The sequence below is a fragment of the Myxocyprinus asiaticus genome, chromosome 44 (genome assembly GCF_019703515.2).
Source record: "Myxocyprinus asiaticus isolate MX2 ecotype Aquarium Trade chromosome 44, UBuf_Myxa_2, whole genome shotgun sequence".
Taxonomy (NCBI): Eukaryota; Metazoa; Chordata; class Actinopteri; order Cypriniformes; family Catostomidae; genus Myxocyprinus; species Myxocyprinus asiaticus.
The window spans coordinates 21,846,252-21,870,407 of NC_059387.1; the positions used below are offsets into that span (position 1 = coordinate 21,846,252).

Genomic DNA, 24,156 nt, shown 5'->3' on the forward strand with positions numbered 1-24,156 from the left:
TCAGAATTTATGCATTTTTGTTTTTATTATTATTATTTTAAAAATATATATATTTGAAAGAATAATCTAAAATATTCTGGGCCTGGGTCTAATTTGGGTGGACCCAGGCCTGTGGAGTGGCTGCATGGGCCTAAAAATGAAACCCGATCCGTACCCGAGACCGTGTGGCCCGACCCTACACGGCCCGAACGATACCGTCAGATTTTAAGCCCGAACCCGAAATTGCTTACTATCTCATTTCTTCTCCTAGCAAATACTGTTGCAATAGGCTGTATTTTATGCAAGCATATAGGCAACATTCATAACAGTACTGAAACAGTAAACATATACAGTTTTAACAAGCCACAGCAGCCCCTTAGTACACCAGAGCAGAACGGAAAAAAAGCACTTAATTACCGTTTATTTGCCAAAACTTCACTTGGTGCAGAACAATCTGGGATAAAATGAAACAATGCAACAGTCCACACTATGTAGCCTGAACTTGTTTAGAATGTTGAATCTTTGTGACAACTGCGTTGAAAACAATCTAGACGCAGCACAAAGAATGAAACAGAGTGCAGGTGTCTCAACATGCGTTTTTGAAAAGTTTAAGTTCTTTTTAACTTGACATGGTGTTTAAAGTATGCCAGTCCTGCATGAGATGCTGAAGAAAAAATGAGACGCAGTGGAACTGTCAAAGACATTCGTCCAGCATGTGTTTAAACAATGGGAAAACGATAGTCAAGTGAAGTCATGCGAGGAGCGGACGTATGAACGGCGAGCTCTGCGCACTTTGCTAGTTTTATTAGTATTTGGGTCATAAACCAGTGAGATTCGATACACCCTGATTCTTAACTGTTCTATGAAGACAATATGTCAAAGAATTCAAAATCCATGGGTTCTGGAGACACTAAAAAACACTTACGTGCTCAAATTGATTCCCCTGAGAAACAGGTTGAAAGCCCTGGACTCAATTCGGACAGTGAACTGAAAGAAATCCAGCGTGAATTGATGAAAGTGTCGGCAATGCTGACGAAGGTCATTGCAGACATTGAGGATCTTGCTGTGATACACCGATCGATCACTTCCATGGAGGCGAAATTCAAGTTGGTTACAAGAATGTCGGATGTTGAGAAACGGATCGATTATTTGAAGTCATCGGAGAGGGAATTAACTGCTAATCCGCTAGCGACCAAGATAGATTTGGAGTGCGTTTGGGAAAAACTGGAGGATTTGGAGAATCATAATCTATGAAACAATGTCCGAATTGTTGGAATTCCTGAGCATGAAGAAGGCAGAGATATGGTCAAATTCCTAGATGGGCTCTTCTGCTCGACATAACAGGCCATAAGCTGGAAACCGAGTGAGCTCACAGGGTCCCGGCTCGCAGATCCGCGGAGGGAGACAGGCCCCAATCAATTCTGGCCAAATTTCTGAGATCATCCGATAAAGATCTCGTGTTACACGAGGCGAGGATTAAAGGAAGGCTTTCTTGGAAGAACCACAACATTTTCTTGTTCCCAGACTTTGCAAATTCGACAAGAGAGAAAGCCTTTTTATATCTAAGTCCCTCATTTCATCTGTTGTTGATTGCTCATTTGGAAACATTTTAGTCTCAGATCACGCCCTGGTGAGTTTAGAGGTGTTGCCACACACGGAGAAAAAGAAATCATATAGTTGGTGCTTTAATGTATCTCTTTAGCCAAATCCTGAATTTCAACAAATGATAAAGGCTGAAATCAATGTTTAAATGGAGACCAACTGGTCCTCAGTATCCTCTGTGGGCGTGGCTTGGGAGGCACTTAAGGCGGTTCTTAGGGGCTGGATCATACAGTATGCCTCATTCATCAAAAATCCAAAGCACGAGAACTCATGGAGTTGGAAGTGAATATTAAAAGTGCAGAGGCAGAGCTGAAACGCCAAATGTTGTCTGATGGCCTCAAAGAATTGACCCGATTGAAATACAGATATAATACTATTTTGTCGCAGAAGGTGTAGTTTTGGCTATTCAGGGCAAGACAGTCATACTTTGAATCATGGGACAAAGTAGGGAAGCTTTTGGCTAGATGAGAGCAGAGAGAGTCTTTTTCTACCATTCCCTCAGTGAAATCTGCTGGTGGTGAAATATTTACCTCAGCCATTGATATTAATAATGCTTTTAAAGAATTCTATCTTGATCTCTGTAGTTCCACATCTTCATCTACTGATGAAGATATTAGAAACTTTGTGGAACCATTAGAACTCCCTGAACTGACGACTGAGCAAAAAAATTATCTTGATTCTGAGATAACCTTGAAGGAGCTTGGTGAAGTAATTAAAGCCTTGCCTACAGCAAGGCTCCGGGGCCAGACGGCTTCACTTGATGCCAAAAAGACATTTGATATGGTAGAATGGGATTATCATTTTAAGATTTTGGAAATATACGGGTTTGGGAACACATTTTATTGGATGGATTAAGTTACTTTATAAACATCCGGTAGTGGCGGTACAAACAAATGGATTAATTTCAGATTATTTTACTCTGGATAAGGGCACCCGGCAGGGTTGCACTCTTTCCCCATTATTGTTCTGTCTTGCCCTGGAGCCATTAGCAGCTGTGATAAGAAAGGAGGATGATTTTCCAGGGGTGGTGGCAGGAGGTATGGCGCATAAGCTTTTGCTTTATGCAGATGATATTTTATTATTTGTCTCCGACCCCATTAGATCTATGCCTTGCCTTCACAGAATTAATAATACCTTTTCTAAGTTCTCAGGGTACAGAGTCAATTGGTCTAAATCCGAAGCTTTGGCTCTGACAGCGTACTGCCCAGTAACGGCCTTCCAGCCATGCGCCTTCCAGTGGCATAAACAGGGCATTAAGTACTTGGGCATTTTATTCCCAACAAATTTGTGTGATTTAGTTAGAGTTAATATTGACCCCTTAATAAAAAGTTTTTCGAGCGATGTGAGTAGGTGGGCTTCATTACATTTATCTATGATTGGGAAGGTTAATGTTATTAAAATGAATTGTATTCCAAAATTCAACTACCTGCTGCAGTCTCTCCCTGTAGATGTCCCCCTCTCTTATTTCAAGCAATTTGATAGCATAGCGAAGTCCTTCATTTGGAATGGAAAGCATCCTAGATTACATTTTAATAAGTTACATAGGCCGATTGACAAAGTTGGGCTAGGCCAACCCAAGATTTTGTTTTATTATTATGCATTCGGTCTCAGACATTTGGCTCATTGGTCGCTTCCACCTGAGAGAGCCTCTCCCTGGTTTTGTATTGAACGCGAAGTTCTTGCCCCTATTTCGCCATTGCAAAGCCTTTCTATTAAACTAATCGGAGAAGTTAAGTTACACACCGTTATCTCGCATTTGCACTCAGTATGGACAAAAGTGTCCAGAATGTCTAATTCTGACATTTATTTAAGTGTTGCCTCAAGCATATTTTTAAGCATAACTAAATTATGTATTGATAAATTCCCTTTCTGCTGGTCAGAGTGGATTGCGATGGGGGTTACTACACTCGGTGACCCATACGAGAGCGGAGTGTTGAGATCTTTTGAAGATTTGGTTCAGCATTTTGGGATTCCTAGATCTCAGGTATTTACAGCTGAACCACCTGCTCTGTACTATTTTTGGGAGTAGCATACACCCCTCTAAAGCAGCAGATACTCTGGGAGTGGTGATTACTGCTTTTGGAAAAGGTAATGAGGCATCAGTGTATTACTCCCTGCTAATTCAGAGTCTGGGGACAGAGCTTTAACTTCTATCAAGAGATTATGGGAGAAAGATTTAAACTTGGTATTGGAGGAAGGAGTGTGGGCTAGAATTTTAAATAATTTCAAGTCTGCTTCTAGAGATGCAAAGGTGCGCCTTATGCAATTCAAGATTATACATCGATTCTATTGGACCCCTCTATATAGAGGTATATAGAGAAAGGTTTAGATGTAGATGTGTGTGATTATTATATGTATATATATATATATATATATATATATATATATATATAATTATTTTTTTTATTTTTTATATATATGCTCATAAGCGTGTTTGGTGGGGATTGGGGTGGGGATTGGGAGGGGTGGGGTGGGGATTAAACGTTAAATGTTGATTCCATGTATATATGTTTTGTTTTTAATATCTTCTGTGGGAATCAATAAAAATGTTAATGACAAAAAAACAAAACAAAAAAACAATGGGAAAACAGAACAGACGTGCGCAAAAACGTTTGGTGTGAACGACCCCTAACTCGTCCGTTCACACGTGTCTATGAGTGAGAGTGCATGAGCGAAACAAATTCGATAAGCCTGTTTATTTTTTCATTAATTACAAACCCGACCCGAACCTGAAGTCCTACTTGAAAAACTCCTCAGGTTCTCGGGTCCCGTCAGGCTCGGGTCAGGTTACAGACCTCTACACAGTGTATTATCAGAGACTATTTAGCAGAGACAGGCCACTTCTATTTAAATGAATGGGAGAAATTGGAATGCCCAACCAAGAAGCTCTCGCACCCAACGGTCAACAGATGTAGAAAGGAAGTCCCACCTTACAGGTAAAAGAGCCAATAACCTTTTAGATACAGACATCGCCTGTCAATCAACTCACTAAACGCCCAGACACACCAAACCGACATCAAAGAACTAGCAGCGACAAAAGCCGACTGTGGTGGCAGTAGTCTGTATTCGTCATTTAAAAAGGGAAACCGGAAGAGCTACAAACCGTAAACAAAGCAGCGCTTGCTTACCATTTTTACACAAATCTCGCTCACCACAGACAAATGCTCAGATGAGATGAAGATGAAAAATGAGAAGAGCCTTCTGTGTGTGTGCCCTCTTGACTTCGTCGTTTGCTTGCTTTCGTCACTTCCGTTTTTCTTCTCGTGCACTGGTTCGCTAAGCTGAGCAGCCAATCAGACTGATCTGTCTCACTGACGGGCTCCGCCGGCGATTCAACATGCTCAATCGGCTGAAAAGCCACCGATGGGGGTCCGACTAATGCCAACGGTGTGGAACACACCGAAAAACTAGGCTGACAGACGCTCAACGATGGCCAGCCTGGGTAGCTCAGTGGTAAAATACGCTGGCTACCACCCCTGGAGTTTGCTAGCTTGCTAGTTCGAATCCCAGGGCATGCTGAGTGACTCCAACCAGGTCTCCTAAGCAACCAAATTGACTAAAGAGGATAGAGTCACATGGGGTAACCTCCTTGTGGTTGCTATAATGTGGTTCGTTCTCGGTGGGGTGCATTGTGAGTTGAGTGTGGATGCTGTGGTGGATGGCGTGAAGCCTCCACATGTGCTATGTCTCCGTGGCAACATGCTCAACAAGCCACGTGATAATGGATTGATGGTCTCAGATGTGAAGGCAACTGGGATTCATCCTCTGCCACCTGAACTGAGGTGAATCACTATGCAACCACAAGGTTGCATAGTGATTCACCACACATTGGGAACTGGGCATTCCACTCAGTTACCAGTTGCTTCACGGAAGACTGGGGAGTGTGCAATTAGTACTTAATTACAAAATTACCAAGTGGGAATGTTTTTAAAACACTGAAGGATAAAACAAATCAAATCTAAAGTGATATTCAGTGATAGATTATAGCTACACATCCACTGATGGTTGGCCCAATGTATATTTAAAAATGCACATGCGCAAATCTCAGATTTCTTTAACCTAGTTTCAACATAGAACAAAGGTTATGATTTTGACCAAATTGGTCGGCGGTACATATTGATGAATCAACCTCATTTTGACACTGAATATATGTTCTATTTTCATCCTAACAACGTTCTGATGTATCGACCAAATAGTGAATGTTGATTCAACTCTGAAAATTGTCGGAGGATGCATGAGGTTTATCCTTCATGGGCAATGGAAATGTCTAAAAAAAATAATATCGCCAATTTGCCCGTAAATATGACGTTCAAATGCAAGTAATGTTAATTCCCAAGTTGAAGTACCTCAGTAGATGGGTGCAGTGTATATAATATGTATTATTATATTAATATATAATTAAAATAAAGTATTAGACTAAAAGTACATCTGTAAAATCTATTTTCTTTTCTCTTTACATCTTTATAACTCTCCTAAAATGTACCTCATACATTCCCTTCCAAAGGGACTTTGTTGCCTTCTCACTCGAAGCGCTCGCGCTTGTTAAAAAGTGGCTTGCTGTCATAGCAACCACGTTACGTTACGTTACGTTTCCGTTTGTCCTACGAAGGCTGTCTCGTTTAAACAAGATTTGTTTAAAGGAGGACGCTCGGTATTCTGCAGCTTTCAAAGGACGCGTCCTACCTAGCACGCAGCCCACGAAACGAGACACGAGCCATTATTTAACATCCTATCTACTCATGTGACCGTGCTTTTAATTAGCGCGTGCATGGGCTTTTGGCGCGACCGCGGTTCCGTCTCACTGATGCAAATAAGAATGTTTTAAACGCCTTAACAAAATTATTTGTGAGCTTAAATGCAAATATTCGACACATGTTTAAATTCAATTGTTTGTTGAAAGTGAGGAACCAAAGAAGAGGGTGAAAAATAAGACGGTGAAGTCGAAGTATGAAAGTTTTGTATTTTTGCTGATCCCTGTGAGGGAGTTATTGATAAACTATAGAGAATGATGATGAACGACAGCAAGTTACAGCGGCTGTCAATGTACAATTACTGAAATGATCAAAAATAGACAGATTCTTAATATTGTTGAAAGACGAAGTGTTGCCAATTCATTTACAGACTGTTGATACGTGTGTAACACTGAGAGATGTCAAAAAGCTGTAGTGTGTGCCACGATGAAAGAAACCATGAACTTTTTAGTGGAATTTGTTTAGAGATAACAAATGTTGCACAATGTATGAGGTCTCCAATTTCCATCACAGACGTAACAAAACAAATGTCGATGACCCCATTGCCTTGGGAGGGCCAGTTTAGGGGCCAGTTAGTACACGTGGAGTCAAGTGAGGCAACCCATTTTTTCGTTGATGTAGTGTACAACAAACATTGACATAGATCCTATTTTGTGCATGCAATTTTTTTAAGCTCCAATGACTGTTTAGTTAGGCCATTAATGTTTTGTGGTTACATACAAGACTATAGAAATATCATTTGAACGTGCTAAAACATGAATAGCTACTATAACTTAATAGAATAAAGCTCATAGAGCTAAGTGTAACTTTTTCAGTGTTCAAATTTGTTTTCATATCACAGCTTAGGTTGACTTCACCTAAAAGTGTAAAACTGTAGTTCTGTGGCGCTATCAAAACATTGCTCTGTTTGTATGAGCAGCCCGACACAGCAACATTGGCTTGACCAATATTGTGAGTTTGGGGCGGGATTATATGTTTGTACAACCAATGGAAAATGGGGAGTTTTCAAAAATATGTTGTATAAAGGGATGATTTTTTAAAATTCAGTATGTGAAATTCTGTTTGATGCTTGTTTGACACACAAACCCCACACGTCACATAAGTCAAACTTTCCACCCAGACAATGGACTCTGGACCATGCTGCCACTATAATATGCAAAAATAAATAAATAATAATAATTCACTATTAATGCTGTGAGTTAAATGTGCCTTCTTAGATTTTTGGCATGCTTCTATGGAAACACCAGAGGGGTGAGGATGTTGTTGAAAAGGATCCATCTGTCTCCTGCTGAGGTGAAACATACTGCAGGAATGGATTCCCCACATTGGAGGCACTGGAGCTGGACAGAGCTGGATCAGATTTAGAGATGTAGGAGTGGACTTCCTAGCAATGAGGAATCATGGGAATGATTGAGGTGACAGTGTTACACACACCCTCATGCTAATGTGCACACTTAAATGAACTCATATGTGATTATTCTCAGTAATTCTCAATCTCTGGTCATCGCATTATTAATTTGTTATGAATCCATTTGAGCTGATCTGGCTGAGTTACTCTTTACATAGGCTTTCTCTCTCTACACACACACTTACAAAGTACTCTATATTATGTTTTTTGGACAGTGTGCAAATTGTGTGAGTTTAATCAAGGTAAGATCTACACATGCTCTAAATGTGTTAGTCCTCTCCTTTCTTTCCTGTCCTTAATTCTAAGAAAACACTCCAGCTCAGATCATTTCCTAACCTGTGTATTTCTGACTCAACTCTGAAGTGCACTTCAAAGAAACCCGGCCAGAGCAAGCACAAATCAAACCCTACAAGTGCACTTCTAAGCCCGCTGGTGAACATTTGCTTTCACCTTTTAAGTCACTTTATATCTGAACCAGATCAAGCTAAGCTACTTTTCGACTGGTCATTTCAAAATAATATTTCTTGTTGAGCCTGTGAGCCCTTTAACACTTTATCACTTCAGCTGCTATTCACATTTAGGTAATCACTTTAAAATCTTGCTGAATTTATATCATAAATTTGAATTAAATGACATGGATAGTTCACCTGTAAATGCAAATTCTGTCATCATTGTAATGCCTGGTGACTGTATGTCAGTACAGTGTAAATTGTTTTTTATTAAGGTGCAATATTTGCCTCCTGGAATTGATTTTCTGGGGCATTTTTATTAATTTTTTTACCATTATGAGGGCACATTTTTTCCTAACCATATGACACCACAGTGCGTTATCCTTTTGTGTCATTTGCTGCAATCAAGCAGTCAATTGAAATAAATTGTCCATCTTAATAGAGTGCAACAGTCTGGTTCCGGAAGTAAAAATCCCATTACATTTTTTCATAGACGAAATGATTTTCTGATAACTTATTAACATTTCAAGACAGACCTACATTGAGCTCTGAGGTTGTTCATCTATGGTATATGCTTCTGTTGAAGCCATTCGTGTGCATTATTTCAACTTCATTGTTTAAATAGCGTGTTTGATAGTGGAATTCCTGGTAAACAACTACATTCCCATTTGTACATCAGAGAACAGTTGACCAATCAGAGAATCTCAGCCAACGAAGCCCGCAAAATTTGCCTCGGAGTGACCGCCCACTCCCATGACACACTGTGAGTGACGTAATCGAGTCGGTCTCACTTTACCCTTAAACTACTTATATAATTGTACTTATCGGTATATTTTGCAATAAACTTAAAATATATGGTTTCTATACTTATAATCAACAACCTAAAATTAACAGTTTGATATATCCCATCGTTTCTTATTTTGGATGTTGTGATTCACCTCAGAGCTGATTGGTTTGGTTCATGGCTTAGAAATCTTTTATGGAAGATTTTATGAGACGCCTATGCAAAAAATGAATGGGAAAAATACTTCCGGAACCCAGACACTAAATAATTGGGTTGGGCATTGTTGCACTCTATAATTTGAATAATTAACTAAGCCTATTAAATCAAGTGTTACAAAAAAGTAATTAATTACAGTTTTATTGGCATTTCTGTCCCATTTGTTGGCATTTTTGCACTGAACCCTGATCAATTTCTGACCCTGCTGTATGCTTTCATGTGTAGAAAAGAGCAACATAAACATTCAAAACTAATTTTCTCCTTTTGTGTACCATTGAAGAAATTAAGTCATACAGGTTTGAAATAACATGAGGGTGAGTAAATGATGACAGAATTTTCTTTTTTGGCTAAACTATTCCTTTAACATTAACTCAGTAAAAAACAAAAAAAAAACAAAAACAAGGCTTAAAAAGAGAATGACACAGAGTCACAAGTCCAGTTTATTTGACACAACAGTCCAAACACCCGACAGGTTGAGTGAAAGCGGGCAAAACATAGCTACAGCTGTGATCCACAGCAACCACTGAGTGAAACAGAGGGGGGACTGAAAGGTTAACTAGACCAAGAGAACAAGAAGACATGGAGATTGCTGATCTGGAGAGAGAGACAGAGAAAGAGAAGGGTAGATAGAAGGAGAGAACATGAGCTCTAAGATACAGACTCTGTATAAAGGTTGCCATTAAGTAGAAGATTAGTGGAAGGGATAGACTAAGACAGAGAATGAAAGAGAGAGCAAGAGAGTGATAAGGTGTATTTGTGTGTGTGGTGAGTTGGGTAGCTCCATGCTGCAGGGTGGGAGCAGTAGTGGGGGTTCCACCTCAGAGGAATCGCTGTGTGTTTTGGTAACCTTGTTGGATGGGAGGGGGTATGATGCGTGTGTGTGTGCATGTGTGCCAAGCAGGTCTGTTGACAGAGATGGGTCTAAAGCAATGCCCTGCATCTGTAAGCCACACATATTCAGAAACGCACACAACTCCTCCATCTCAGGTCTGTAATAGGAATTCCTCCAAAGTGTGTATACATGTGTGGGTGGGTGTGTCACTGTGTGTGGGTGTTTTGTGTTTATTTAGAATGGACTCCCCTCCTCTGCATCGCCGTGGTGATGACGGATACACCAAACTCCAATCTCTGGAGACATGGATGTTAGGGCTCAAAAACACACGCACACACACACACACACACATAACCACCCTCTCACAAACACATGCAGACACACACAAGTGCACAACAGCTGCCCCAACCAACACACACACACACACACACACACACATAAGACAAAGGTCTCTCCATAAATCATTCAAGTCAATGAAACAGATAGCAAGTGCAACAGACAAGCCATACACACAACAAAATTGAGATCTGTCTCAGTGCATATATATGCTCACTGCTCAAACAAACATGCAGATGCATCCACGCACCCACACGATATATATAACCGAATGCAGACAAAAGAGAGATTCCACAGAGTGGTTATGCAGCAGTTTTGTAACTCATGATAGTGATGAAACATTATGACACATTTCCACTTCTGGATGCTACTTGGCTCCTTTTGCCTGTTCGTTCATGAGTAGTGCATTTTGACTGGCCATTTCAGTGCGACAATTTCCCAGCCCACCCTAGCCCTCTGTTTCCGTACATCCACACCCTCCAAAAAGTCCAGCCTCGTTGTGGGAGGCCATGTGAAATGTAGCTGGGTCCAGTAGTGCGCTAGCTGTTCCCAGTTCAGTTAGTTTAGGTTAAAGTTCCAAAAAGGCCACAGCAGGATCACCCAGCACAGGTGTGTCATTAAAGTCTCTACCAGCTGTTGCTGTGGTGATCCCTCAGCAAAATGCTGCCCAGCTATAGACTGGGCCGTTGACGGGTGGTGTCGTAGGAGCGTACAACCTGGGACTGAGACACCACACCATGCTCCTCCTGTGAGAACGCATATCCATCTATGGGGAAAAGAAAGAGAAAAGGCATAATCACATTTATGCTAATCAAGGCACACTTTGCTGATACAGCAAAAGCAAGATAAAGCAAGGCTGGTCACCCAGCTTTGGATGCTGGTCCCACAGGAAAGAAAAATCACAAATGAGATCTCTTTAGTACCTCAACTGCTTCTGCTAGACCCCAATGAGATTAAAAGAAGAGAACATTTTGATTAGGCCTCCTGCATTGGTTATGTCTCCTGCTTCTCAGATTTTTCTGAGTGTCAATTGTTTCATTTGTGGCTATTTGTTTTTCTTGAAAGGAATTTTTAGGAGAAATATTGGAGACAAGGTTGATACTTTAATGCAACATAATGGAGAACACCCTTCAGATTTGAGAGCTATGAAGTAGCAATAAAACTTTTCCTCTAGGGTTTGCTGGAGTCCCCACCAGGCATCTAAACTATTTTAAACAGCAAGACTTCCTTGATCATCCAGCTTCACCAGCTAAGTTTATCATTGCTATGCTGGTCCACCTAATTGACCAGGACCAAACCAGCACTATCCACCCTGAACCAGCATGGAAATTCATGTAGGTCTTTTAAGCAGTTTATTTAAGCTTGTATTCAGTGTGTTAAAATGTGTGTGTGTGAGGAACTTTAACTTACGTGACACGGTCTGCTGCACAGAGTTTGAGCGTCCCACGCTGGAGGGCGTTTTCCTAAAGACCCGTGTCAGCAGGTGGGCACGCTCGTTCAGACTGGACAGAGAGAGAGAGAGAGAGACAGACAGGTAATCTCGCCAATCACAGTGCAGAGCTAATGATTGATAAGCTATAATGAAGGCACACAGGAATGACTGACAAACTAGAGATCAAATCACATGCTGAGATACAACTAAGATATCACACCACCATTTCTATAACACGCAGACTTTTACTCTTCTGCGTGGCAGTCTTGGCACACAACAGATACAATTAATGATGATCAGTCGAGCAGAAAACACACACCCAAACAATTCTAAGAAATGGCTTCCCAAACCACTCCTAAACAACATTAAACTCAGCACAGCAACTCTTCAAATATATCCACAGCCCTAAATCCTCAAGCTTCTCATCCTTCAAAATAAAAAATGATAAAATACTAAGAGCATAAAACAGTTCTCTATCCTAAAAATGTATGTACCCAATAAATTAGTTTCCAATTACTAACTTAAATGGCAAAATATCAATGAATTCCAATGCCATTTTGTGGCCAGTTTCAAAATGTAGAGAAATTGAGCAAGCCTGACCTCATCTTTAATAAACAGATTCTAAGTTGAAGAATCAGTCTATGATGTTTCCCTGTATATCAGATAAAAGAAAATTTCCCCCCATCCATAACAGAGAGAGTGTGATACGAAAACCAGTTGTCATGGAGGATGGCCAAACTTTTCAAGGTTACAGCTCAAAATCCTATTGCGCTATGAAGGGGACCGTTTGCACTGTTATCATTGGGAAGGACGTGGCATTCATTTGGCTGTGCTGTAAAAAAATTCAGCAACAGTGTATGAGAAATGGCAGAAAGTCAGCCAACAAAAACTATGTCTGCAAAACAGATGACCGGTTGAAAGAACGGGATGATGAATGTATAAATAAAGAAATAAAATAATGGAATGACGCATAGGCTCACTTGTAACCAGAGCTCTTTCTTTCTTTGTCATTTTAGAGCAGTCTTTCTCTGAAACTGAGGACAATCTTGGAAATATACGTTTTGGTGGGGAACAGTTGTTTTGATTAATTAACTTATTTTCCCCTTGATTGTCCCTCATGATCGAGTCCAGGTTGGGATTAGACTTGTGGAAAATAATTCGCCCATGTCCAGTATGGCTAGCTGAGGTCTTCTCAGGTCGACAGATTTGCAAGTCGAAATGCCTAAGATGTACTCTTCGATTGTCCCAGCCTCCACCTCAAAATGCTGAATTCAAAACTAATGTTTAATCATTCAGCAGACTTTGGACACTCGTTCAGAATGACTTGCACCCATTATCATTTCAGCTGGATATATACTGAAACAAATGAGGTTAAGCACTTCCCTCTGGGAGAATAAGGGGGTAAACCCAAACAGGGTTTATGGCTAACATCCCTCTGATTAGAAGTCCATTCTGTCAACTCTATGGCCATATAAATTAGTGGCCTAAAGACCACAAAAACCTCTTCAAGGTATTAGAAAAACTGCATGAGGCTACACATACTGTACATTTGTCTCATATAGGGCCATAGGGCCAAACACCAAACTCAATATGTAGTGCAATATTCTGTAATATCCCTGGGCAAAAACTATTAGTCCACACAATTATTCCACACAGTCAGCCTCAAAATCTACAAACAGTATGAAAACAAACACATGCACAGAGATAATTTTAACTACTTTCGAAGGATGCTACACACACCCAGACCTTATAGCTACGCAAACCAGCTAACCAGCTCATGGCCTCCTGACCTCGCAAAACATGGAAACAGAAAGAGAAGAGGAAAAAGAAAAGTCAAAAGATATAATGATGATAGAATGAAATGTTTAGGGAAAAAGGGAGAGGGAAATAGAGGTCATTCCAAATCCCAACAGATGGTGACATTCAGGCAGACTGGTTCTACCTGCATGCATGCCTGCCTTTGACTCTTTAGTCTATGAATCCTCAGCATTGGGTCTGTGAGCGTTCAGGCAGGGGTAAGAGAATCACAATGAACTTAAATAATGTCTCTTTCTCAAACACATCCAGAAACTATCATTTGCAATTAACATGCAGGCATAAACAAATGATACGTTGATAACATAACACAATAACATACGACATATCACAGTATGGTGATAAATAAAACATAACACAAAGAGATAAAAACAGGGTTCCCATATTTTTTTGACCAATTAATTCCCATGACTTTCCCATGACCTTTCCAGTCATTTGTACAGTAATCACTGTATAAGGATTTTAAAAATCATTTAAATTCAGACTGATACGCAAATGAATGATTCAGACCAATTTGTGAACTGGTTTGACTAGTTTCAATTATGCATTTGTGTGAAGAGAGACCAATTTTAAACCTTGATAAAATGCCTGGTAAATCAGTTTGAGGTATTAAAGGGGAAGACACATTTACAGTTTTACAGTTGTTTGCTTTGGCTTCAAGTCAAATTTAAAGACATACCTGCGGCCGCTGGCATCTCTGAGGACGGCTGCTCTTGGGTCCACAGCCCGAGCCTCTAATTCCTGCACTTCCTCTAGCAGAGTCTTCTTCACTGTGCGTCGTCCTCTGAACACACAAAGCCAGACAGTGTGAAATTGTCAGTCTGTTTATGTGAGTAGCTAATATACATTGCCAAATCACACTATATTTTCTCCATAAATACACTGAAGTGTGTGTGGTATGTTACTTACGCATTCCACACCACATCTTTGAGTAAACATGCTGTTGGCACCAGTATAAGGCCCAGCCAGAAGCTCCAGCACTGCATCACCCTGCCAGCCTAAAACAAAGATAAACAAATCGTCAATTTGAAATCAATGCTCCGCAAACATTACAACACTCAATCAATGCAGGATTTCTCTCTCCTAAAAGCAGCTGTCGACTGACTGAGTCATCTTTGACCCCTGTTAATGGCAGAGGTTAATTACTTATTTGTCTTCTGTCTATCTCCCCCACCATCTCTGTTATTTGCTCGAATAAAATGTTTTTTCCCTAATGAGTCATCTTTAAAAAAAAAAAAAAAATGGACCAGTAGGCCAAGTATAATAGCTAACAGTAGGCTATATATACTAATTGTTTAAAACTATAAAAGTCTCTGAAGTAGCCTCTTTAGTAGAGCTCAACCTACACCGATCAGCCACAACATTAAAACCACCTGCCTAATATTGTGTAGGTCCCCCTTGTGCCACTAAAACAGCGCCAACCTTCATCTCAGAATAGCATTCTGAGATGATATTCTTCTCACCACAATTGTACAGAGCGGTTATCTGAGTACTACGAAGCACCAATAATCATCCATGAGATTATCTAATCAGCCAATCGTGTGGCAGCATTGCAGTGCATAAAATCATGCAGATACGGGTCAGGAGCTTCAGTTAATATTCACATCAACCTTCAGAATGGGGAACAAATCTCAGTGATTTGGACCGTGGCATGATTGTTGGTGCCAGATGGAGTGGTTTGAGTATTTCTGTAACTGCTGATCTACTGGGATTTTCACAAACAACAGACTCTAGAATTTACTCCGAATGGTGCCAAAAACAAAAAACATCCAGTGAGCGGCAGTTCTGTGGACGGAAATGCCTTGTTGATGAGAGAGGTCAACAGAGAATGGACAGATTGGTTCGAACTGACAAAGTCTACGGTAACTCAGATAACTGCTCTTTACAATTGTGGTGAGAAGAATAGCATCTCAGAATGCTATTCTGAGATGTGGGTTGGCACTGTTTTAGCGGCATGAGGGGGACCTACACAATATTAGGCAGGTGGTTTTAATGTTGTGGCTGATCAGTGTATATGAGTTTCTATAATGGTCGATGATGGTGATACCTAGAGAGCAGGGTGACCGGTATTGACCGGAGCAAATGAGACATACACAAAATTGCTGAAACTAAGTATGTATACAGTATTTAGTTAAAATTCACTTAAAAATATTGGGGGGAAAATATGCATAAATTTACAAGGCTAATTTTGGAGCTAGTGGACACGGTCGATGCCAAAACAAATAGATGAAACAGTCTTTTATTCCATCTGTAATTTCACTACTGAATAATGTAAGGTAGACTTAACTTATGGCCATTCTTTTAAATGTATCTATTTATTCATTGTATGTATTTATTTTTAATTATGACTGTGTAAATTCTTTATTAACTTATTTCATTTATAACTTGTCTAAAATGTACACTGTGTTGTCGCATTGTTTGTCAAGTGCTGTGTGAGTGTATTGTGAACTGCCAATGGTACACTGCAAAACCAGTTTCCCTAAGGGGATAAATAAAGTTTCTATTCTATTCTATAAAGTTTCTATTCTATTCTATTCTATAATATTATTTGCAGATCAATTTTAAAATAGCAAAATACTGGTTGATTAATTGGCATGGCTGAACTGTTGTCAATTGCTTCTTTTCAGTATGAGAGAAACATTAAATCTATTCCAAATTTTATTACTTCAGAGCATTCAGAAATAAAATATGATCAACAGGATACATTTTTCCTGAGGTAACTTTTAATGTTAATCCCATAGACTGGAGCAACTTCACGGTGTGCAATCAAGTGATCCCAATGAGAGGAGAGGGTTAAGCATCCTCCACAACTGATATTCCCGGCGGACTCTGCTGGACTCTGAAAACCATTAGGAGGCATCCCCTTACAACAGCTGCACATACACCCCCAGACTGCCAACCCTCCTGAATTCTCAGACAAGGCGACGCGCAAAAATTCACACACTGATATACAGCGATGGAAAAACATGCACATGCATATGCTCTCCTAGTTTGGCCTACATGGAGATGGAGAGATTAAGAAATGAGCGTCTGGGAAGAAAAGCCTATGCTTTAGGGTAAAGAGCAAGGGATGTCCTGTCTCTTTCTCTCTATGAGAGCAGCTGTGGGGATACTTGAGCACATTCCAGATTTCTTTTTAAAAAAAATTTTTTTATTGTCTCCCCAATTTGGCATGCCCAATTCCCAATGCGCTCTAAGTCCTCGTGGTAGCGTAGTGACTCACCTCAATCTGGGTGGCGGAGGACGTATCTCAGTTGCCTCCGCGTTTGAGACAGTCAATCCGCGCATCTTATCACGTGGCTTGTTCAACGTGTTACTGCGGAGACCTAGCGCGTGGATGCTCACGCTATTCTCTGCGGCATCCACGCACAACTCACCACGTGTCCCACCAAGAGCGAGAACCACATTATATCGTCCACGAGGAGGTTAACCCAACGTGACTCTACCCACCCTAGCAACCGGGCCAATTGGTTGCTTAGGAAGCCTGACTGGAGTCACTCAGCACGCCCTGGATTCGAACTTGCGACTCCAGGTGTGGTAATCAGCGTCTTTACTTGCTGAGCTACCCAGGCCCCCACATTACTGATTTCTGACACAAATTTAATTAATGGGCCAAAGAGTTTCAGAGAGCTCTATCCCACCCCCAACTGCCCCACACTCTGTGGATATCCCTGTTGGGACAGGGAAAAACTTGGAGTGTTCCTCATGTAAACACACATTGAGATGTCTGTAGTGTTGCACAAACCAGCCCACCCGCTTGAGTCAACACTTCCAGGGTAGGCCGTAAAAGCCTGGGGCTCGGGTGACTGCGTGGCAGGTGCAGTGGGACTGCGGAGTGGGACATCAGGCCATAAATCTGACACGGAACACACAGAGAGCAAGTCGTCCAGGCGCCGGACGGCAGTCAGATTAATGAGCGTGTGAGAAGGTATGAGAATGAGCAGGTGTGTGTGTGTGTGTGTGTGTGTGTGTGTGTATGCACTCACCTGGCCCAACATATCTGGCGCTATTGGAATGGTTGGCCAGATAGCAGAATAGACAGTGAAAAAAAGCATCCAGAGCACCATGCTGCCCCATACAGCCAGATGAGAAAACTAGGCAGAGAGCGAGAGAGTTAGTTAGTAAGTAACTTTTATTTAACCAAGATAAAACACTCGTTGAGATCACTTTTGTAATGGTAAGCAAAAGGCAGCAAAAAATACAATTAGAAGGTAACATATGACAAATTAAAGACTATTTGTAAAATGAAAACTAAAATCAAGCAGAAGACAATAATACAAAACAATGGCCAAACTCAAGGTCAAGTGCCATAAATTCAGCCAATGGAAGAAGTGTAGTCACATTATGTAGTCAGTTTTATGTATGTATTGGATATTGCTGGGCATTGAACATTAAACCTTGTATTCCCAGCTCAGACCTAACATGAGGAACAGTCAGATGTACACTATCTTTTGACCGAAGATTATAATGTCTACAGAGAAACTAGTACCAAGAGCACCAGCTCAGCTTTGACATATAAAGAGCAATTATGAGTCTGATAACCACTACTGGTAATAAAATGTAAGACAAAAAATGGTGTCAAATGTTTCTTTAATATATATATTGAGAGCAATAGAGAGAGCTGGATCATGGTCAATTTCAAACCATTCATTGACGCACTGAATATAGACTTCTCCAACACATCAGCAAAGCCTCTCTGTCTGTAATGGACACCGTGTGAATTCCAAGGGGGCTTTACTTCATCACAAGTGCTGGTGCGTGGACAGCTGAACGGACAGGGAGTGTCGACGTCTCCTCAACACACATCACAGCGGGACAGAGAAATGTCCTGACATAGCACCAGTACATGTTCTCCATCTATCTAAAGCAATGGCACTTCCCGGAATATACATGACCTACCTACAGAATCGGACACATCCAAAATATCATGTGCAAACTTGAGAATGTTCTGTTATGTGATTTCCTTTCATTCCAGATTTAACACATTCTTTGTAATAAATTTGTTGTTTTAGATGGGGTTTTCATAATTGTTGCCAGAGATGCTCATTACTTTGAGCTCAGGCGGCCGGCTGCGAGGAGTGTGTGTATGTGTGTGTTTTGTTGGAGGATGGTGACTGACTTACCCTTGTCCATGCTGTGGTCTCCATACCGGCTTTCAGACATACAGTTACCACTACATACTGCAGCAGGGGGGGAGAGAGAAAGAGAGTGGTCATAAATAACAGTAATGATATGCACTCATCATCCTGGTAAAACGTTCTGTACAGTATCACATACACTACACTTGAGTACATAAAACCAGATGAGGGCTTTCACACAGGCATTAACTTACTACTGCCTCTAGCAACAAATACAGCTTTAAAATACACACAATTACACATTTACCCTTTAAAGTAATCACTCATACACACACATACACACTCAGAAGCCTGTAAGGAACAGATAGAAATACCAGCAGACAAAGACTTTACTCACCATGGGACTCATTCATTACTGTTTTAATGGCTAGAGTCTAGTATCGCCTCCAGATTTCCAACATACTGTATTTAATAGTCTGGGTCACAAACACACACACATGGCCTCATTTCTATAATGGAACCTAGTCCAAAAGCACAACGCAAAAACATCTGACCACCCAGAACACCCTAGCAACCGCATAGTAAAATTCTGGCAACCACCTAGAACCACCACTCACAATTACTTCAGAAAATGTACAAATCCAGTTACTGTCATAACCCTAAATAGCTGACTTGAACTGTAGTAGTTCAGCCGTGAAGCGCACACATTGGCCAATGGTAAGCTGTCTTTTCTGTTCTGGTCAGTGTCCTAAGAGTTGGGGTTTCTGTCATTTTTTTGAGTTGCGATCATTTCATAAGGATTTTTTTCAAGAATAGCCAGTGAAAAGAGGCATTAACAAGTTTACCGAGTAAACACTGACGACTAAAGCACAAATGGAGAAAAGGCACTAGCACGGAAATTATGTGTGACTACTTATTGGCAGGGAGGGCAACGATGCGATAAATGCCATGCTGTGATTGACTGATGACTCACTGTGTAGACTATGTTCCCCACAAACAGGTAGTCGACACTGTTGCCATTGTCAAAGGGAGTGTCTGAAGAAACAAAAGGGGTTGATGAAAGATACTCAACAATTTACACACTCAAGCTTAAGTGTTTTAAGTGTGTGTGTTTGTGTGAGTGCTTGTGGTAGTTACCGTGCTCCAGTACTTTGAGTGGAAACCAAAAAAGAATAATGGAGTGAATGAGAGCATTTATACAGTGACCCCAAAAGACCTGGAAAAAGAGAAAGAGTGAATGAAAGAGAGAAAGGAGGGACAGAAAGTAGGAACGAGGGGGGGGGGCGAGGAGTCAGTTAAGACAGTCTAATGCCAAGATACACATAGCCCACACAAACAGTTTCTCTGCAATTGCACAGCTAGTGCAGTGTCCCCCAGATCACCTCTAATGCACACAAATACACACACATAAACACAGACCTTCTGCCATAAATGAAAGACTTCCTTATTCTAGCCTCTTGAATCTCATCAGTATCTCTGTGGTAACAGTGCTGCTTCTTGCATTCAGGAAATGAACAGTCAAAACAACATGATGTCATTGCTAACAACATCATACCTTGATAATCAATTACAGGTCTGGACGTAGCATACCATGACTATCATAATAAGTCTGACCCTACTGCAGACAGATTTATGAGTCTTATAGTATTTGTTGTTATGCATGCCCATGATTGTCTTCTTGTGTGTGTGTGTTTATGATACCTTAGTGTTAAAACCTTCTGCATTCTGTGTTATGCGGTAGAGCTGAGGGAATCGTAGCATGTTCTGTTGACTGCATGGGCGGTCAAATATCCCCAATGTGAAAGGAGGGAGTGCTGTAAAGATCTGAAACACATATGCACACACTCAATTATTAAAGTCAATTATCTTCAAGTACTGTAGAATATCATTCCTCTGCATCTAAACAAAACCTACAAACTATGGCTCTGTACCAAACCCAAGTGTGCTGTTTTGCTGTTAACTGCCTTAATAAGTAGCTTCTAAGGCAGCATTCAAAACATAATTGGTCTCATAAGTGATTTAGAATGCTGAACGTAGGCACGTCACACACTATGCAACAAACTAGTATGATTTTTTGGTAATTCTGGTTAAACGAAGAAGTTAAGCTGGTTAACATATTTAATTAAAAGCATTGTTGGAACACCAGCGCACCAGCATCCCATGTTGTGGACCAGCATTTAAAACACAACATATGTTGGTGACCGTCTCTGCTGTTATCTTTACTGAGCTTGTCACAATGCATTCTGAGGTTGCATTCTCCGTTAAGGATACATGTGATCCTGCCCTAGATTTGACCAAAATGCGATCTCTTAATGTTGCTGCTTAACCTTTCGGAACAGCCCTTGTGTTGGACACGTACCTATGATGTTTTAAAAGGCTGTCTAGGTAAGCAGCTTACTAGGTTTAGGAACAGATCTTATGGCCATTAAAATGTTTCAAAATAATAAAACAACTGAGAAAGAGAGATAGTGGGATAGATACACTCACCACATTGTACAGGCCAATGCACCACCGTTCAAACAGGATTTGTCCAGAGAAACCGTTTACAAATGCGAACCAAAGCTAAGGACAACAGAAAGGGTAAAATGTGGTAAAAAAATACAGTAAGTGAAGACGAAAGAATAGTGAAATAGTGAAAGAATAAAGAAAAGAGACATGAACAGACAAGAGTAAACGCCTTTGCCCACCAAAGGCGACGTAATTATGAGAGGCGAATCGCCGAAGAATGGCCCTTGTATATTGAAAATGATGCGAATGATCGCCGTTAGCACATTCACGCCTTTACAATAGGTGGCCCTAATCGACAAGCAATTTACCACCGGTACGTTAGGTTGCTCAATGCACCTTTGAGCTGGTCCAACCTCTACCTATGAAGAATGAGAAGTACTTGAAAAGCAGACCAAAAAAAGAAAATGGATTTCACTACAAGCTGCAACACTAATGAAGAGTTTGTTGTTGATATGCTCAACAAGAAAGAAAACATTTGAGACACTTCATAAATTCATTCAGTTTACCTGCTGGACAAGTTCACTGCCAGTATTTACATGTGTACACAGTCTGAGGGGTGATCATTATAATTTGGAACAATACTGATTATATGCTACTGCCACGCATACTGTATATACTGTATTTGTGTTAAGTATATTTGTTTAAAATCACTGCTTAATGCACACACATATAATGACTGTTATAACAGATGTTGTCAATTGGAATAATACTGATTTTGTGGAGACAATACCACGTTTGGTTTACAAAGGCATTTTGATACAAAGACTGCACTGCAAGTCACAGCAATAGTATTAATATTGTTCATATTTGGCGAAGAAAAACACTTAAGATCCGTAAAGTTCAGAGAGTTTTTTAAAGGAGATGCAAGGCAAACATATCATTTACATGTTAAGAGAACCCATATGAGAAAATATGTTTCAGTTTTTAAGGCATTTGTTGCAAATGACATAAACATCCTCACTGCTGGATCAGGATTTCTTCCTCAAGTTCCTTCAGCGTTTAATGTCGGTGCTCAAAACAGCTTTCTGTGCTTTAGTGCCACATGTTGCGCTGGTTTTGTTAACTGCAGCAGCTCCTGCCACGTGATCCAAAGGTCATATTTTACTGGTCAGGGCATTTCATCAGCCGGCAAAGAAGAAAAAAAATGACACACTCATCGGAAACAAAAAGCCTCGCTTTGTCAGTGCGTGATTCAGCACGAATGTTCGCTCCAGGTGAGAATGGCTTGTTAGGAATCTATGGTTTCAATTCAAAATGTTGATCAAAGCTAGACATCATGGCGCAAATTTGCATTTGGTGTGCAAAGGCCTTAACATGGAAACTTGCGTGTCATGCTGCTTTCGGTCAACATCACAAACCAAGGCAGAGGTCAGTTCACTTAAACAAAAGCCTACACACACACACACACACACACACACACACACACACACACACATACATACACTTGCTGTCTATCCCCCATGTCTCTGCTATAAAGACAAAGACAGTCTGTGAACTTTGACCTTTAAAACTCTTCTTTGCTGGAAGTTAATCCTTGGTAGGACCCCAAAACGTCATGGTTACTTGTGTAACCTCCGTTCCCTGATGGAGGGAACGAGACGTTGTGACGATGTAGTGACACTAGGGGTCACTCTTGGGAGCCCGAGACACCTCTGGTCTTTGATAAAAGGCCAATGAAAATTGGCGAGTGGTATTTGCATGCCACATATGGGTATAAAAGGAGCTGGTATGCAACCACTCATTCAGGTTTTATGCTGAGGACCCGATATAAGGTCCGGCCATTTCAGCGGGTAGTTCAGCATTGTGGCAGGAGGGACACAACGTCTCGTTCCCTCCATCAGGGAACGGAGGTTACACAAGTAACCATGATGTTTCCTATCTGTCACTCACTCAACGTTGTGTCGATGTAGTGACACTAGGGGTCCCTATACGAAACGCCACAATTGGCTGAACTGTGTTACGTGAACTGGCGGTGTGTGGTGGGCAGACTACTGTGTGCCTCATAGCCAGCACACCAGGTCGACATGTAACCTCCCCCAACATAGTTATGAGTGTCGAACGGCCCTTTGGGGACAAGTCGACTACTCAAGAGATAGAGACAGGCTTAACACAGTCATGGCCTCTTTTCCCCTTCTCTTTTTCCACTCCCTAAAAAAGAAGGGGGATTATCCGACTGGGCCGCCAGGTCTAGTCGGGGGGTGTCCCTCCCAAGGGGAAGACACTGCGGAGACCACACCTCGCCCAAAGAGAGGGGGGGATATTTAAGTGGAAGAATACGTCACATGGTCTTTCCGACCATGTGGAGAATCTTCAAGATAGATCCTACCCAATGGGGTAGGAGTTACTACAAACATGGAGTTTGCCAACAGGGAAATGAAATATATATAGCATGGGGTTAGCCTTACAGGGAACCGCCACATGCAGAGCACCTACTCCAGAACAGGGCTCTTAGTTAGCATGTGTACTGGGCCGGCAGCGAGTCTCTCTGAAAACTCGACTGCCACAGGGCTCGGAGGAAGTCAACCAGGGAACAAACTTGTGAACACTACTGGGAATTAATGGCACACGTCTTCAGCTCAAAAGGAGGTGGAAGGCGCTATGTGCAAGCGATACACCCGGCCGGATATCCTGGGCTTATCCGCTTGTGTTGCGTGCCACTCCCTGGGACGAAACTGGTTCCACCCGGAGGTTGTAGAACCTTGCAACGGTGTTGGGTGTTGCCCAGCCTGCTGCTCTGCAAATGTCTGTTAGAGAGGCACCCCTGGCCAGGGCCCAGGAAGCCGCTACACCCCTGGTAGAATGGGCTCATGTCCTGGGCGTGATATGCCATAGTTATGGCGTCAATGAGCCAGTGGGCGATCCTCTGCTTGGAGACAGCGCTTCCTTTCCGCTGTGCACCAAAGAAGACAAAGAGCTGCTCAGAGATTCTAAAGCTCTGTGTGTGATCCAAATAGATATGTAAAGCG

At 41.3% G+C, this 24,156-nt stretch overlaps 1 protein-coding gene across 6 annotated transcripts in view; it reads right to left on the reverse strand.

Moving 5' to 3' along the window:
- Window positions 1–9,594: 9,594 nt before the first annotated feature.
- The window catches only part of LOC127434415 (phospholipid-transporting ATPase IB-like), a 74,469-nt gene continuing 59,907 nt past the window's right edge, over window positions 9,595–24,156 (reverse strand). For all 6 annotated transcript variants that reach the window (XM_051687145.1, XM_051687144.1, XM_051687147.1 and 3 more), the window contains 10 exons: window positions 21,170–21,244; window positions 20,384–20,506; window positions 19,820–19,898; window positions 19,656–19,717; window positions 18,728–18,784; window positions 17,591–17,698; window positions 14,514–14,602; window positions 14,284–14,388; window positions 11,768–11,859; window positions 9,595–11,123 (listed from right to left, as the gene is read on the reverse strand). In XM_051687145.1, coding sequence (XP_051543105.1) covers window positions 11,029–11,123; window positions 11,768–11,859; window positions 14,284–14,388; window positions 14,514–14,602; window positions 17,591–17,698; window positions 18,728–18,784; window positions 19,656–19,717; window positions 19,820–19,898; window positions 20,384–20,506; window positions 21,170–21,244 — 885 coding nt within the window. In that variant the 3' untranslated portion in view covers window positions 9,595–11,028. The remainder of the gene's footprint in view (window positions 11,124–11,767; window positions 11,860–14,283; window positions 14,389–14,513; window positions 14,603–17,590; window positions 17,699–18,727; window positions 18,785–19,655; window positions 19,718–19,819; window positions 19,899–20,383; window positions 20,507–21,169; window positions 21,245–24,156) is intronic.